General features: G+C 35.5%; 1 protein-coding gene across 2 annotated transcripts in view; it reads right to left on the reverse strand.

Moving 5' to 3' along the window:
* Positions 1-17778, reverse strand: part of ADGRV1 (adhesion G protein-coupled receptor V1) — a 282802-nt gene that overhangs the window by 180590 nt on the left and 84434 nt on the right. For both annotated transcript variants that reach the window (XM_039695669.1, XM_039695670.1), the window contains 17 exons: positions 17504-17667; positions 16888-16981; positions 14155-14233; positions 13434-13572; positions 12767-12908; positions 12071-12333; positions 10430-10605; positions 8859-8983; positions 7836-8002; positions 7610-7753; positions 6606-6713; positions 5858-6110; positions 4999-5118; positions 4602-4824; positions 3936-4140; positions 2847-2993; positions 362-617 (listed from right to left, as the gene is read on the reverse strand). In XM_039695669.1, coding sequence (XP_039551603.1) covers positions 362-617; positions 2847-2993; positions 3936-4140; positions 4602-4824; positions 4999-5118; positions 5858-6110; positions 6606-6713; positions 7610-7753; positions 7836-8002; positions 8859-8983; positions 10430-10605; positions 12071-12333; positions 12767-12908; positions 13434-13572; positions 14155-14233; positions 16888-16981; positions 17504-17667 — 2805 coding nt within the window. The remainder of the gene's footprint in view (positions 1-361; positions 618-2846; positions 2994-3935; positions 4141-4601; positions 4825-4998; positions 5119-5857; positions 6111-6605; positions 6714-7609; positions 7754-7835; positions 8003-8858; positions 8984-10429; positions 10606-12070; positions 12334-12766; positions 12909-13433; positions 13573-14154; positions 14234-16887; positions 16982-17503; positions 17668-17778) is intronic.

The raw sequence follows: 17778 nt of genomic DNA on the forward strand, positions 1-17778 counted from the left end.
TTTTAAACAATATAGCAATCCCAATCAATGGGCAACTTCTCTTTTTATATAAACAGGAGCATTTTATGCATTAGTGATTTGCAACTTACCTCTCAAACAAGAACAGCTGAAGAATATTGATGAGTGCAATGTCAAATAGAGCACAGTTACATATTTTAAGGGATATTTAGGCTATAAATAATAAAATACTGCTGACATATAAAAAACTTTAATTAAAAACTGTTTTATATATATAATTTATACATATATGCATATATGTGTGTATATATATACACATACATGTAACCAGTGTTAATAGCCTCAACAATGCTGACTTTGAAAAAACAAACATTCTTTCCAAAGAATCAAGAAACAGACTTACCTTCTGGCTCTGTGATTTTAACAAAGACAGACTCCATGTGCCATTCAATCACACCATGTGGAGAGTCACTGGGCAAAATGCAAAGTACAGCTCTTGCCCTTTCGGGATCAATGACAGCTCCTTTTGTGCTATCTTCAACATCCATAGTGGTAACACGGGTGAGTATGATTTCCACTGCCTCTGAAAGTTCTGCAACACTGTCCGCCAGAATTGTCAGGGTGATTGTGGACAGGGCCTGACCTTCAGAAAATGTTACCTAAAGTTTTAGAGGAAAGGGAATAAAAAAGTAAAATTTCTTGTCCGTGTTAGTAAGCCTAGAGTTTTATTCTGTAAACTCTATCAGTTATAAAATGCATCTACATACACACATACATATCTTAGATAATCACAGAATACAAAATTGGAAGGCACCACAAGGATTATCTGGCACAATCTTTCTTGGCAGTACCACAGACTAACCAAGATGGTCTAGCATCCTCTCCAGCTCAATCTTAAGTGTCAGTTTTGGGGAGTCCACAACCTTCCTGGGAGGGTTATTCCAATGAATGATTCTTCTCATGGTGAAAAATTTTCCTCTTATGTCCAATGAGACATAATTACTCCGAAGGAGTAACTTGCATTCATTACCACTTGTCTTTTCAACATGACACCTTGTAAAAAGTATTCTCCTTTGTAGCCACCTTTTAAATACTGACACATGGTCTACACATAAGGTCTCCCCATAACATTCTTCTCTCAGTCTTTCCTCATATAACAGTCTTCCCTGTCCTCTGATCACATTTGTGGCCAGCTCTGGACCCCTACCAGCCTGCCCATATCTATTTTCCCTAATGGGGACCAAAACTGAACACGGAATTCCAGCTGTAGCCCAAAAAGTGTTCTGTAGAGTGGGCTAATGACTGCTTTATATCTGCTGGGAGTGGCCTTGTTGATGCAACCCAGAAATGTTCTGGTGGATTGCCTAAGTATTCATGTATATTGAGCTTATTGACCAGCAGAATCCCCAGGTCCCTCTTCCTGGAGCTAATCCTCAGGCAGGATAGATGCCAGTGGGTGCTGGACTCCCGGATTATGTTTTCCATAGTGCAACATTTTTTCCTGATGAATCTTCCAGCCTACCCAGGTCTTCCTGTTACAGGTTTCTCCAAAGAGTCCACTTCTTGACTTAGTTTGGTATCATCGTCAAACTTCATTAGAGTACACCTGATCTCATCACCTGCGTCACTTATGAAGATATTAAACACTGTTGGGCCCAATACTGATCCCTGAGGGACCACACTTGTAACAGGTTGCCAGTTTGAAAAGGAGCTATTTATACAGCAACAATACGTTAGTTTATTTAGAAGAAGGCCAGAGAAAGCTGTATCAAAAACCTTGGAGAAATCCAGGTAGACAATGGCTTTTTCTTTTCTTATTAAACAGCCTGTATCTCAAGATTTTTCTCCTTACTTTCTCCTCATCCTGCTGAGATGGGGAATAAGAAAGAAATAGTTGGGGATTTTTAGACAGCTAAGGTCAACACACCACATATATCCGTATCAAAATAATGAACATATATCTCTTAAAGACCTTGCTATGTGAAAAAATAGCAACTCAACTTTTTTTTTTTCTTCTTCTTCAGATAACATGATTGATTAATATTTTTCTATATTTTTATTTTTAAATTCAAAGGGCCTGCAACTTGATTAGGTCTTTCTTGATGAGGAAGATGTGTCTAGAAACGCCTACACATAATGGTAGGACAAAGAGAAATTTCCACTTAATATTATCCTTTATGACTCTTCTTGCATGCAAAGCAATGCAGTGTACTCATATGGTATGTAGCCACAATGCTCAAGGAGTACTCTAACAATTTCAGTATGATTGTTTTGGCATCCTTGATTTCCAGGCCATTTATTTTTCTCTTCACTATTTTTTTGGACTTTGTGTATGTTACAGACAGCCAGAAGGTGGAGGACTTTGATTTACAAAAACTGGCTCCTGCCAGTCCTAAGGCATATAAAAAGCTTTGACAGGACAAACTGGATTTTAACATGGCTGGAAATTGAAAAGTCTCAGAAACACTGAAAACTGGGACTTGTCATATTCTGCTGGGCCACTTAAGTTCTCCATTGTATTGAAAAGGTCACGACGAAGAGCAAACATTCCCAGATTCCCACCTAAGCAAACAGTTTGACATAGGAACTGAATCTCACAGCAGGAAGAAAAGAAGATGGGAATAGGATACTATAGATACACATCTCCTGTGCCTGGACAGCACTGCAATATCATGTTCTACAAGTGTTAGGGTGGATACCAACCACTGTATTATGTGCCAGCCAGCAGCACAAAACATTTGAACCACAGGAAAGGACCAGGAAGCAGGGATTAACAGAAATGTGGGGCAATCTAACATGTACTGCCCTTCTCACTCAGTACATCTTTTCCTACCGTCTGAGACAATACAGTCAGTGCCTCCCCAATAATAGTGATATTTTTTAAATACCATTCCTGAAGCTGGAAATACATCATTTATGCTCCCATTAGTGATCCACTCTACTGTAACTCGTCCATATGTTCCTATTAAACGTTCAATATTCAGGGTGATCAAGCTGTCCTGTTCCATTTCTTCAATTTGCTTAAATAAAGAACTCTGGAAAACATACAGTAGCAGAACCAAAGCATTATTTTCTTAAAAAGAGAAGCTTCTTTAGGGAACAGGATATTCAAAGGGGGGCAGAGACATTGGGCTTCAATAAATTATTCTATTATTAAGCAGATAAATGCAAGTCTATTGATTAAATTTTTATAACTTAATACTCAACAGGACCAAATTTTATAAACACAATAATGTCAAAATGTTCAGGGAAAAAATTCAACAGTTTTTGTTAGGTTATTTTTATTACAGTATTTTATGTCCAAATCATGTGAAGCAAATAAACATATAGACTTTCAAGACAGACATATTTTTTCTGCTGTTACTTTATTAATATTCATCCTCCTCACACAAGTCCAGATAAAATGTTTCGTTTCAGTGATTATTCTCCTGTGTTTTATATCTTCATTATGCATTTAGTACATATATCTGTTTACATCACTTCTACAATTTTGATAATTTATTTTAATAATTAGAATCAACAACTCCAAATAATACCTTTAGTCTGACATTTTCTCCAAAGTTTTTATTTTGTTCAGTTAGATGGGCTCATTTTGTGACATAACAATTTTAGAGGAAAAGAATCGTTACTTAATTCCCTTGATTAACCAATCAGTAGAGACTATGATGATATCATATATGCCATCTGATAACTAATTTTTTAAGGTTGCTGAAAATAAAACTGATAAAATAATGAGTTATTCTAAATGTAAGGGGATTAGAAAAACCCCACAACAGGGAAAGACTGGAACTAAGTTTCTGTTGCCTGTCATCTATATAACCAAGTAACAATGCTAAATGGAAGTCAAAGCCCTTCTGTCTCAGGTCACTACAAGACTTTAGAACAAGAATCCTGTCACATGCAATTTTAGTATGTTTGTGTTCTGTTATTCAGAAATGGTATATACGTATTTTAATGATTTACCTTAAAAGTTTTACCTGGGCAAATGCAATGACTCCATAGGCATTGTCATTGGGAGGAATAATTATGTTAACAAAACTATGGACACCAATCTCTGCACCTCCTTTAGGGTTTTTCAGACGCACTTTAAAACATTCTTCCTCCTCTGGCATGATGTCATCCAGGATATTGACTGCTATCACAGCTTCCACATCCCCAGGCTCAAATATCAATTCACCTGAACTAGCATACAAAAACCCACATCAAGTAAGTATAAACTGAGGATATGATTAAGAAACTTTGAAAGCACTACTGAAAATTTGAAGAGCATTTTTAATGCTGAAATTGTTGTTTATATTCCTGAGTAAATCAATGATGTTTAAAGGTTGTGGGATTAGTGTTGGGTTTGGTTTTCTTCTTAATTACAATAGAACATATAGTAACTGATATTTCTTATTAATGTAATGTAATTTAATTAATCCTAAATAAAAGCTTCAATATCCAGTTTAACTACGAGTCCTTTTACTACATATTTTAAAGCAAATTGTGACAAGTTGACTTTAGGTTATCCTAAGGCCACCTGTGAAAAATTCTCTTTAGTGTTAATAAACACATCCCACACAGGAGTCTATCATGGTCTCCACTGTAACAAAAAGACTACCACAGAAAAAGGAATGCATGAGCTGGGAATGCAAAAAACCTACCTAGGTATAAAATCTGATTGGTTGGAGATAGTCGTCAGCTCATAAATCTGGGAGCTGGACTCAATGGAAAGAGCAATCAAACTCTTGCTGGAGTTCAGAGACCTTGTAGTAGTGAAAGTGATATGATCTGCATATGGTGCTTCCAGCATCAGAGAGAACTGGTTCCCTTCTGAGTTCCAAGAGTAGAGTGCTGTTGTGTCCTTGCCAGAGAGGAGGATGTGAACTACATTGAGAAAGGAAGAGAAAAAAAGAAATATTCAGTCATATATTTAAAATTTATTGTAATATCAGAAATGCCCATGGCAGCTCAATTTTTAAAGTATCTCTTAAAAGATAAATAATATGAAAATGGAATGCATTTATTTCTTCAATTCCAGTACTATAAACAAAATCTTACCTAAACCTGAAGGAGGAATGAAAACATGGATGTTTCTTACAGCAGAGACTGGAAGAGACTGAAAGTGTCTGAAGGTAGACTGCCCTGTCTCCCAGATGAAAATTTCAGAATTTCCAGTTTCTAAAAAAGGGAAGAATTACAAAAGCTACATTATATTGCTGCCTGTTAATTAAATCACACACTGCTGGCCATTCAAAGGCAGAGATTGGAAGCTTTAATTACAAAGTGAGACCAGTGACTGTATCTTCCTTTTTACTTGCATAACTCCATAGCATGAATTCCCACTAGCTGATTTATTCCATGACACAATTTAAGGGTTCTTCTGCACACATTCACATATGAGAACACTAAAAAACAGTCAAATGCAAACAACAGCAGACAACAGTCAAATGCAAAGAAACCTATGGACTGCAACATACACTTTTAAAGTCACAGGGATGCAGACATAAAACAATCTCTCAAGTGTCATACTTGTAATAAAAATATACTTTGCTGAACTTAATTCAGTAAACTTTGCTGACTTTGCTGACTTGTCAATGCTCTTTGCATATGACAAAGCTCAGAAAAGTTTAGAAAGGATCCAATTAGCAGCTAGATGAATAGAGTTATTAATTCCTATTGTTATTGGGAAAATATTCATTAATTTCATAAATATTTGAGGACATACACAATGCTTTAATTTTCTGAAGGACAAATCAGAGATTACTTCAGTAAGATGCTTTTCAGCAAATTGTCACCCACCAGTAATATTTTAAACCCCCTCTAAACTCTATCTAAACCCCTTTTATTCCTAACACCTTTGCTATCAAACAAGCCAGCACATACTTCGCAATCTCAGTGTTTGTTTTCTGCTAAATACCTTTTGCAACAATTAAATATATGTCAGATCCAGAGGTCCAGGCCTCCATGTGTTTTATTTCTTTTGCTGGTAACTGATGAAGATACCTAAACTCATTATTCAACCATTGGTACAAGAGTACATTCTGGCTGGTATTTGACAACGAAACTACTAAGTACATAATGCCTCCTCGGGAAAACAAGGCAATACTCAAAGCTTTGTAAAGTGGAAGTTGATGATGTGGCACAAATATATCTTTATTCCACTGGAAAACCTGGAAAATACAATTTGTATTTTATTATATATTTATAACAAGCACTAAGAAATAATAAATTAAGTGTTTTGATGAAAAATTGGAAAGACTTATAATTGACTAAATTCCTCATTTCTACAGTGGATCTTACATTATGGTGGAAGCACACTGATAAGCAGCTATTAGTAACTACCTTACTGAAAATGCCTCTTCTTTAGATGAAAAGGTTTATGCTCAGAAGCTATTTCTATTCCTACAGTTCTTTAACGTAATAAACTTCAAAACAGAAATGACAGTAGCAATTTAATCAAACCAAGTCTACATTACATATTAATGTAATGAGTGTTGTTACATTTAAACAAGTCTAAAATTTTATGTCTTACAAATCTATAATAGAAACGTAACTAATTTTTCAGGAATATATATTTACTTTTTTATCTATACTTCCTTCATATTTCAAACTGAAAACTAATAAAACTACCTACATCAAAGCCATGAAGACAAGTGTGTTCTAACCTGGATGGAACTGTAACTGGTGGCATCACTCACAAAAACCAAATAGTCTTCCTCATCCACAGCAAAATGTTTGACAAGTGCGGTATCCAAAATAGAGAGGGTCTGTAGCTACAAGGAAAATATGGCAAAAATGGTATTTGGAAGTCAGTTCAAGTTTATACATATGCACACATATTTTTTAAAAACTGTAAACATGTAAAACATATATAAAATAATGTATAATAATTGTCATATATGTAATTTTATAGTTTTAAAAATATATATCATCTCATTTTACAAAATTAATATTAGTTATCATACATTTTCAGCAAATGCTCTATGACTTCATTACTCCATAATTTCTTCCTTCACTTCAAAGATCATTTTATCTCACCCTCAAAATATGACTACAAAAAACACTGGACAACAAGCTGTAATAACTGTCATGGTTTAGGAATGGTATTTCTCAATTTAGTGTTCCCACTGAAACACTCCAAACCATGCTGCCTCTTCCCTTCCTCCCTGCAGTGGGATGGAGAGGAGAATTGGAAGCGCAAAAGATGAAGATCACAGGTTGAGATAAGGACAATTTACTGCAAACAGCAATGTCTGATGTTGTGATGAGAAAATTAACAGTAAAAACCACAAAAATAGCAGAGGGTTTAAGAGAGGCAAAGATTAACATGTGAAAATGCTCATTACGCACAACCTGTCAATACATGAACTGCACTCACAGTACCCCAAAACCCCAGGAGGGCCTCTTTCCCCCATCCCCAGAAAATGACATCAGGTGGTACAGAATAAACTCTGGGCTCTAGCCATACCCCCTCCCGGCTACTGCTATATTAACCCTGCCCTGGCCTAAACCAGGACAATAATTTACATCATTGACTCATGCAGATTGTTCAGTTGCCAAACTATCTGAGAACAGAGCTCTTTTCCCCAAAACACGGTGGAACAGAAGGGCCTCACAAAGTCCTTTCTAACACCAATATTTAATGAATCTGTAAGTAACACAGATTTACCTTCAATAATTTGCGTCCAGGCATGAATGCATATACACTGTTGTTGGAAGCTTCCTGACTGCTTCCTCCATGAGTAATCACAAGGTAGGGAGAGGCATGGATTTGGAAAGACACACAGCTTTTAGGATTCCACATACTGAAATTCTGAGAGAGGAACAAAAATGTAGAACTGAAATGCCAAGGTTTTACTAAGCAGCATGGTTGGTGTCTATAAGCAAGCATTTACCTTGATGGCAACAAAAACTCCTTTCCACTGGTAGAGAGTCGAAAAGACAGCTGGAGGTGAACGCAACAGCACACCATATAGGTTTTTTTCCAATGCAAAGAAACACCAGCCAGCTGCTGACTCTTCCACAAAGCTTTGCACGACAGACAGAACACTAATACTATCCCCTGCAATACAGTATAAGAAAAAAGTATTTATCTTTATGGTCTTTTATAACATCATTTTCATTATTTATTTGTGAAAACCAAACCTAGTAACAGAAATCACAAAATATTCTGAGTTGAAATGGACCAACAAAGATTATCAAGTCCAGCTCTTAAGTGAATGACTCATACAATGGTCAAACTCACAACCTTGAAATTTTTGACCATGCCATAAATGCCTAATCTATATTCTGAGTTGTTTCTAAATAGCTGGTATAACTGCATGTAAATGCATGGAAATGGTATAGCACTGAGGTTGTACTGAGAGTTAAATAATTAATTAATTTCTTAGATATTACAATTACATATGGAAGATGCATAGACAATTTGAGTGTGATTCAGAGTGACTCAGTTTGGAATTTAGGTAGTTAGAAAATTAACTAGATAAGAAGGAATAAAATAATGACAAAGAAACTAAAAATGCGTTTATCCTCATTCTCTCTCTCATCACAAGCAGCAGTCATGGCAATAAGATTCTTAAACTGCCTAGTCATTCAACACTTACAGACAATAGTGTCTTTTATATTATTTAGAAAAATCCAGAATTACAAGCAGTGAAGAACAGATTTATAAATCAAATGTCTTGTGAAAATATATAAGCAACAGGAAGACCAATACAGATTGTTGAAACTATGGCAGCACTGGCTGATGACAAGCTGACTCTTATGCAGCCAAGATCTTTCATCTAATGAATTTGGATATCACAGGAATATTTTAAGTGAATTTTCACTCCAAAGTTATATCTCCTGTATGTTTGGTTACTCTGTAGCTACCTTCACTCTGAAAATAGCAACAGATGCTCTTGATAAAGTGAACCTACTGATGCCAAACGCAGTATCCGACAATGTCTCCCACTCAACACTCACAGATGCGTTGAGCCCATTACTCCGTGAAACTTTCAAATAAACTGTAGTGTTCGCTTCTTCAACTGTGAAGATATTTGTCCTAAAATTGAGAATTGTGAAAATGAATTTTAAGAAGCATTATTTTTATAGTATAAAAATAGGAATTTTACACTTTCAGCACAGAATATGCAATAAAAAGAAAATACCGGGTTTGCTCTGAGAAGGACAAATATTAATTAAGGTTGCCCAATGTTTCTTCACACAAGACTTCAACAAAATCATGGGAAATTCAACATAATCTTAAACCAGCCTGAAATCTGACACACTATGTGGGTAAAGCTGAATGATTTCTGAAAACATTCCATATCAGAGACTAATATAGTCATAGAATGGTTGGGTTGAAAAGAACCTTAAATATCACCTTGTTCCAGCCCTCCTGCCATAAGCAGGGACATCCTCAGATTGCTCAGAGCTCCATTGAACCTGACCTTGAACACCTACAGAGATGTGGCATCCACAGCTTCTCTTGCCAGTGCCTCACCACCCTCATGGTAAAGAATTTCTTCCTGATATTTAATCAAAACCTACTGTCTCTCAGTTTTAAGCCATTCCCTCTTGTCACTACATGCCCTTGCCAAAAGTCCCTCTCCAACTTTCAGATAGCCTTCCTTTAGGTACTGGAATGTTGCAACTGGGTCAGCCCAAAGCCACCTCTTCTCCAGGCTGAACAATCCCAATTCTCTCAGCATTTCCTCAGAGCAGGTGCTCCATCCCTCTGACGAACTGAGTGGCCTCCTCTGGTCTTGCTCCAACAGCTCCATGTCTTTCCTGTGCTGAGGACCCCAGAGCTGGAGGCAGCTCTGCAGGTGGGGTCTCACCAAAGCAGAGCAGAGGGTCTGAACCCCCTCCCTCCAAAGCTGCCCACAGGGCTTTGGATGCAGCCCAGGATGAATTTGGCTTTCTGGGCTGCAAGCGCCCATGGCTGGCTCATGTCCAGCCCCTCACCAGCATCCCCATGTACTTTGGGGCAGGGCAGCTCTCGATCTGTTCATCCCCCAGCCTGCACTGGGGATTGCTCTGACCCAGGTGCAGCACTCTGCACTTGGTCTTGTTAAACCTCATAAGATTCCCAAGGGCCACTTCTTGAGCTTGTCCACGTAAGATTGGCTGATTTGGTTCTGAAAAAACAGCCCTGAGTGAAGGTGTATCTTGTACAAGCTCAAATAAATAGGTCAATTAGAAAATTTCTGATTCCTGGGATACTGGTTTATGGTTGGAATTTGTAATATTGATTACTATTAGTGAAATGTTTGGGGACTAATGAAGTACTGTTTCAAGAAAAAATGCACAGAGAAATCAACCTTTCTATGGTGAATAGTCCATTTTAAGTGTTTTTCTGCTCTTCTGTATAGCAGTAATGGTATTTGACAAACAGTGTAATTTTTAAAATCATAAATTTGACAATTGGATTCCTAAATTTTTTTAAAGGGAAATCATCTCTATGAATATGAAAAAACTCCCTTTTAATTGAATCAGGGTTTAGTACCTATTTGCAAGTGTGTAGATGCTGAAAAGCCCCAGTGGAGCCTGGTTCTGTAATATTGTAATCATAGTTTGCACTCTGGTGCCTAGTCTGGCTCCTCCAGTTGGATTGAACAGGGTGACAATAAAGTGCTCATCCAATTCTGGTTCTTCATCCAGGATTGCAGAAATACGCAGTGTCTGACAAGAAAGAAACGAGCATAGAAAGCTACTGAGACTTGACAGCTAACAATGACAATGTTATTCAAGACATGCTGCAGTTTCTGTTCTCTCTCTGTACATCTCTGGACAGCAGGGCAGCACAACAGCAGCTCTTGAACTGGAGAAAGCAGGAGTAAAGCATGGATAGTTCAGGCTGCTGTTCTAAAGCAATCCCTCTATTGACCTACATTAATGCAACACTAGCACGAGGATACCCACATTCTTTTTATTCTTCCCTTCCTTTCTTTACTCTTATCATAAGATTCTCTGAAATGTAACAGGTTTTGATCCTTTTTTTATACTTTTGTTTTGTACTTATTCCACACATTCCTTGGTAACACAGTCCCCATACAGCTACCTTATCACAGCTCAGTCAAGTTTACTTTACTTTACTTTAGTTGTCAACTGAACTATCTCATGGGCAACAGAATAGTTACACTTCTGGTACTGGGAACAAAGGAAAAAAGGCAATAGAGAAATATTTGAAATACTCTCTTCTTGATGTTTTATTCCTTCTACTGCACCATGGTGGATAAGAATAGGATCGTCTCAAGATGGTCTCAAATCAGCAGAGAACTGTCTAGAAAGAAATAGGTGTTACCACTGTCATCCTCCCAATTACCCAGAGAGGTGAAAGTTACAGTAGTACCTGTAGTTTTGCCTCAGAAAAAATATTTAGTAATGACAGATCTGGAATTAAAATAGAGCTTACAACATTTTAGATCTCTGTTTAGTTCTTCAATAAACCATATTTAAAGACTGTATTGAAAAATATTTTACCCCCTACTTCTCACAGATCTGCTAAACTGGCCATCACTGAGGTGTCAAATGCATTTTAGGTTCAGAAACTGAAAACCTGTGTTTCAAGAAAGGTTTGTCCCAGATCCTAATCCCCTAACCATAATATATTAACCTGTTATTGCACACTTAAGATAGTTCATTTTCTAGCTGAAATTCTTGTGGGGACAGTACAGAAGCAGTGGGATTAATACTGGCAGAAAAATTATTTTCAATTTCTAAAACTCTGAAAGCTGTTCACCTTTTGCCTTTGCTGCAGCAAAGGCAAAAGGTGAACAGTTCAGGCCACATAAAGGAATAGTGTTTTTAATTCTACCATAATTATTTACAGTAGAAAATTATGACTGCATGTCAAAGTTTATCTTCCAGCTACATGCTGAACACATACAAATAAATGGTCCCACACACACATCATACTATATACCCCTTACATTGTTTCCAGTTGATCTGAACTGTTACAAAGAGAGAAATATCTACAGAAAAGTATATTCAATTTTTCTGCATTCCCACAGCTCAGTTTATTCTGAGAATTAAGGAAAACATAAGAAAAAAATTAATACATGAAAAAACACAAACATTGCTGAAATGTCTCAAATAATTTTAAAAAAAGCCTTCTTCACTTCTTGCGTTACAACTACCATATTACCTTAAATCTGACTCCCTCCTCGAGCACAATGTATCCTTGAGAAGGGGCCAAATCCATGGATGGATCTGAAGAATTAACTTCACTTACAAGATACTGAACAGACACTGTTCCAAATATTCCCTGAGGAGGTTCTCTAATAATATTTAATACTGCAACACTTTCCATCAGATGGAGAGCTGTTTGCTCTCTTAGGAAGAAGTGATCACTGTTATTGAATGACAAAATTCCATGTCCATCATCATTGGCAAATATAGTAATTGTGGCTTTTGAAAAATAAATAATAGAAATATGCTTTAATTAAAATAGTAAAATATAATTGTACACATAGACAAATAAATAAATATATATATATGCAAATCCATTATTTATATAATGTAATTATATTATTGCTTTTATGTCCCTGACTACTTAACAGAATATGTAAGTATTCTGCTTTATCTTGGAAGGTTTCTAGAAAGGAAGAATCTGGACAACCTTGTTAAAACATCCAGCTTTTGCATTTTCTGATTCCTTATTTTACATATTATTTTGTTAGTTTTACATTTTTCACAGCGATGTTTAAGAAATTCCAAATGAGATTATTAATTTACCATAGGAGTACACTGGTGTTTTCTAAAACATGATTATTCAGAAGAATTAAATTAAAGTGACTGAGATACAATTCTGAAGAATGAGAACATCAAAACTAAGTTTTACCTGTTGTGTTCTCCCCTAATTCCAGGCCAAATGATGGATTCGTTAGAATTAACTGGAACTTCTCAACACCTTCAGGAATATCATCATCACAAATCATAACAACAACAGATTTAGTCCTTTCTCCATCAGCAAAAAAAAGAGTCTAGCATTGAAACACAGAAAGCATTGAATATTCAATAGCTGATAATGCATACAGAAATTTTAAACTAAGATTAAGCAGAATTGCCTTCAATAAGGAGGAAAGAAGAAGCAGGAAGAGTAATTTCTATGTCTCTTATAAATTGACTGAAAAAGAAGCAAAATAGTAAAATAGTTTAGCACATTGTAGAGTGATGACAAACAAGAGCAATTCACTTTGAAAGTTCTTTTACAAAAAATATTAAAACTTACATGAAATCTTATATTCTCTTGTCTAAGCAAAACTGTACTTGAAATAGATGTTTCAAAGTTTAAAATGTGTCTTATATTTAAGAATGCTTCAGTATTAAATAAGGAAGAAAGAGTAAAATAAGATGACTAAATCTATCTCTATTCAGATGATCAGAGCAACTGAAAAAAGTTGAGAAATCTAGCTGCACTAATGACCATTCTGCAGAATAAATAAGATGATGTGCATTTGAGGCAGTTGAATAAATGAAAACTATTAGATTTAAAATTTTCTTCTTACCCTTGAGACCACATTAAAATCCAAACCCAGCTGTGCCTCCAAATTTTGGGCATAAAAAAACACAGACACGTTTCCATATGATCCTTTGTTTCGGTATGCCATTATTGTCAGATTCCCGTGAGTTTCATTAACTTCAAAACTAAAACAAAAAACCAAGACAAATTCTCAGTGCTCACTGAGCATGTTTTTTAATAAGATGGTAGATAATTGTTATATTTTAATTTTAAATCATTCCCTCTACCTTTTAAGAAAAAGTCACTACTACAGCAAAGCATCATTACCACTTGTCTAATGCAACCATTATACCTTTTCTTTTTCTTATCAAAATGGAATTGAACTAGATTAAGCCTGTCTATGAGCATGGATCCCATTTCCTAGCTCCTGGGAATCAGAGATAAAGATCTAGGAGATGTCAGTGTGCATGCTTACACAGATGCTGAGGCTGAGGCACTGGATGGAGGCTTGAGGGAGTGATGGAAATCCACAATACCAAAGGACAATAGTAAAAATAAATACATGGTAGCATGAGATTTCTGAGTAAATGTTGCTTTCTAGTCTGGGCATTATGTTTCCAGTTCCACTGAACTGAGCAATATGTAATACAGCTCAATGATCTGTTTCTATTATTAATAGGAGTTTTACTGTTAACTGAAAATGGAAATAGTTGGACAACACTAATCATTAACTCCCATAGGGAGTTCTTCAAGCTGACAAGACTTACTTGGTCCTTTCCCATTCAACTACTCCGCTTACTCCATCATTAGCGTCGATAATAATTTGAGAAGCTAAACCTTCCACACCTAAAAGAGAAAACAGAAAACAAGTATGTCAGAACAATAGAGTTCATTTTCATTATTCTGAAGAATAACAGAAGCATTTCTTTATATCTTTACTAATTTTGTAGAAGAAAAACATAATTTTCCATTTCCAAAATGTGGAGGAGAAAATGAAGTGAACCAGATACTTGGAAAGGCTTGAAGAAAATCTGTTCTTACTAGCTTTCTATTAGAACTGCAACACAGGGCCTTGAGTTACCACCCTTACATTTTATGTATTTAAAAAAGAAAAAACAAAAGAAAAAAACTGAAGAAAACTCATGGAACAGAAAAAGCAGAAAATGACAAAAGCAAGATTCATCAAGTCTTAATTCACTGTGTGTTTTTCTTATGATGTTATTTAGTGTTTTACAGACAGTGCCATTCTGAATATTGGAGGGAAAATGAGTAAAAAAGAATAATAAAAAATCCAGTATATCATCTCATATTAATGTTTCAGTGCTGATAATAAATCTTAATGGCACACACCACAGATTCTGCTATAAAGAAACAATTATTAATTTTCTTTTAGTTAATGTATTGCAAGGTTCTATTACTACATAAAACCATATTATATTCACAATAACTTTGCAAGATTATTGGATTGGATGTATTTCTCTGTGAAAATACTGAATAATAAATTAATGCCAGCAATTTCCACTAATTTCATAGCCCAGAACTTGGCAGTGAGAACTTGATTCTTCTGAGAAAATAATGCCTGATTTTGTTTAAACAGCATCACATGAATACCTCAATTTTCATCAGTTTAATTTAATAAAAATTGTAAAGAAATGAAAACTGACAATTTCTACAAAACAAATTAACTTCACTAAATCTGTAGTAAATATACTATTTTAGATCCATCAGAGGTATTTCTATTAAATGAGATAAAACTTAATAAAAGATCACTGCCTTGAATCCAAAACTGACGCTATGAGATAGTGATGAACATGAACAGCAGCTGTAAGACCTACACATAGACAGCAAAAAGGTTTAGAAACCCATAGGGATTACTGTGCATGTAGACCCTTCAAATTCCTAACTGGTGTTTTTCCTCATGTCACATAGTCTGACCAACTCATTCAAGATCTATAATACTTCGGTTTCAACATCACACCTCTTATTTCATATCTGGCATTTTTCCTCTCTCCTGATGACCTCCTGCCATTTTACCCTATCTTAATTCTTTCTTCCATCCATTACGTTTATTCATTTTTCTTTCATCATTCTCAAGGATCAAACATTTTCCCTTTTCTTAATTCCTTGCACTTTTGTATTAGAGTTGGGCTTTTTCTTCCACCTGTTCTAGATGATGGGATGGAGCAAGAGCAGCATGAAGAAAACAGAACTGTCCTTTATGTTTCCTGCTTCTGCTCCACATCCATGAAGTCTCAGATCAGAAATAAAGGTCACTTAAGTTCTATTTGTTTAACTGTATGTCACAGACATCCCAGACCTACACCACATATTAAATACACATGGCTAAGACAGGGACAGCATTTATGATATATTCCAGATGGATACGATTAACTGCACATCAGTATCACGTGCAGGATTCCCGTCACTTTTGATATTAGACACCTAGAATTATATTAAAGATTTTCTATGGGGTACGGGATTGTTAAATCGTAAACAAATGCACTGCACCAACAAGGATTTGAATTCTCAGTCATAACAAAGAAATACACAGAAAGGGAAAACAAGATTAGAAAATAGTCTGATAAAAGAATTAATTGCAACATTTTATAATGAGGACAAAATTTTGCCTCATGGATTAAAACTATTATCTGATCATCCTAAGTACATCAGAGTCAAATGGTCATACTCAGACTGCTAATCACATATGGCAGAAGTTAAGATTATACCACACTCAGCACAATTTAAATCAGGAAATCCTTTATACTTTAATGTTACTCTTTCTATGATTTAAATGTTAAACTCAACTAATCACAGCTCAGTGTCTATACAGCAGCAATCAGTCTTGCAAGTTACCTTTCAGTCTGTAACGAATAAATTCTGTCATTTCAATACGCATGCAAAGAAAGGGAAAAAGAGTCATAGAAGATGTTAGAAATAATCACATAATTAGTCAATGTTGTCACAGGATACCCCAACTGTCTTAAAAGCCAATGGCAGCTGTGCTACTGAGTTCAGCAGCAGAATGAGCAACTCAGTAAGGATTTAAGGAAGTTCTGTGGAAGAGTAGGAACACAATAGATCATGAGTCCTAAAAGTAAATCTGATAAAAAGTAATAAAAAGATACTTTTGAAAGACTGACCAAAGGAACTACTTGAAGGAATTCTTCGCACATATTTGTTTCTGTCATTTACTTGGAAATAAAAATCACATTCACACATTGCCAACATAAATTTTGAGATAACTGTGTTCTCCAACTGGTAATTACTAAATAACTCCTCTGTGAAAATTGTCTTATAATTTTTACAAGGCTTTAAAAAGTAATAAGCCAGTGTAAAAATTACTATGTTTGATATTCTACAATATTTTTTGCAGAATACCCTGTCTCATTTTGGCTTATTGGGGAAGCGACAAGCGCAATAATGATATGCCAGAGTAATATGATGTGCATTCAATTGATAAAAAAATAAAATTAATCATAATTGCTTGTAAGTTGTTTTACCCAGCCTAGGTGGGGAGGAAGTTGAATGGTTCATTATAAGTTCCACTGAAGTTAAATTAACCAAGAAGAATTCTTGCACTTCTGGTACATCATCCTACAAAACACAAATCCAGTATATTCTCTTTTCATTTTCTTTAAGAAACAATCACAGAATTTGTCAAAAAGCAACACACTAGAAGTCTCTAACCTTATAGCAATATTAGAATTAATTTATGCTTCCATTTTCCTAGAACATTTTTACATAAAATGTTAGTTATGAAGCACAACATTACATTTAATGGAAAAGACTGCGGTGACACTGAACTAAATGCAAACAGATTTCTGCTCAATTCTGAAGGCACAAATAGCAACTACTGATAAAGCAATGAATGACACTGATCTGAATACCAGAAAATAAAGACTCAATTAGAGAGTCAAATTTCACTTAAGTATAAGTAGCACTGTCTTCTGTTGTTATTTGTCCTTCTGTGATTTTATCAGTAAGGACCAAAGCAGTCTTTCTAAATTACCATAAAATTGATAGCTTCAAATAATACAGCATGCAAGATTCAGGTCCCACAATATTCCTTTTGATTGTCATATCAATAAGTATAGAGTGAAAGGATACAGCATTTACCTCTAGAATAGTAACATTTATGGCAGCTGATGTTTCTCCTTCTTTCAAAATCACTGAGTCAGAAACAGGTACATAATCAGCTCCTGGTTCAGCCAAGATCCCCTCTGTCTGATTACTTAAGGAGACCAGTCCTGGAACTGTGGCATATGTAATATTGATAGCACCTGTATAAAAGGTGACAAACTTTTTTCATTTTTTTTTCACTTTTTTTCTATTCTTATGTAATGTTCACTAGAATAGACAAAGAAGAGAGACCAAATGCACACTGAAAAAAG

The sequence above is a fragment of the Passer montanus genome, unplaced genomic scaffold (genome assembly GCF_014805655.1).
Source record: "Passer montanus isolate IOZ18808 unplaced genomic scaffold, ASM1480565v1 scaffold91, whole genome shotgun sequence".
In the NCBI taxonomy this organism is placed as follows: Eukaryota; Metazoa; Chordata; class Aves; order Passeriformes; family Passeridae; genus Passer; species Passer montanus.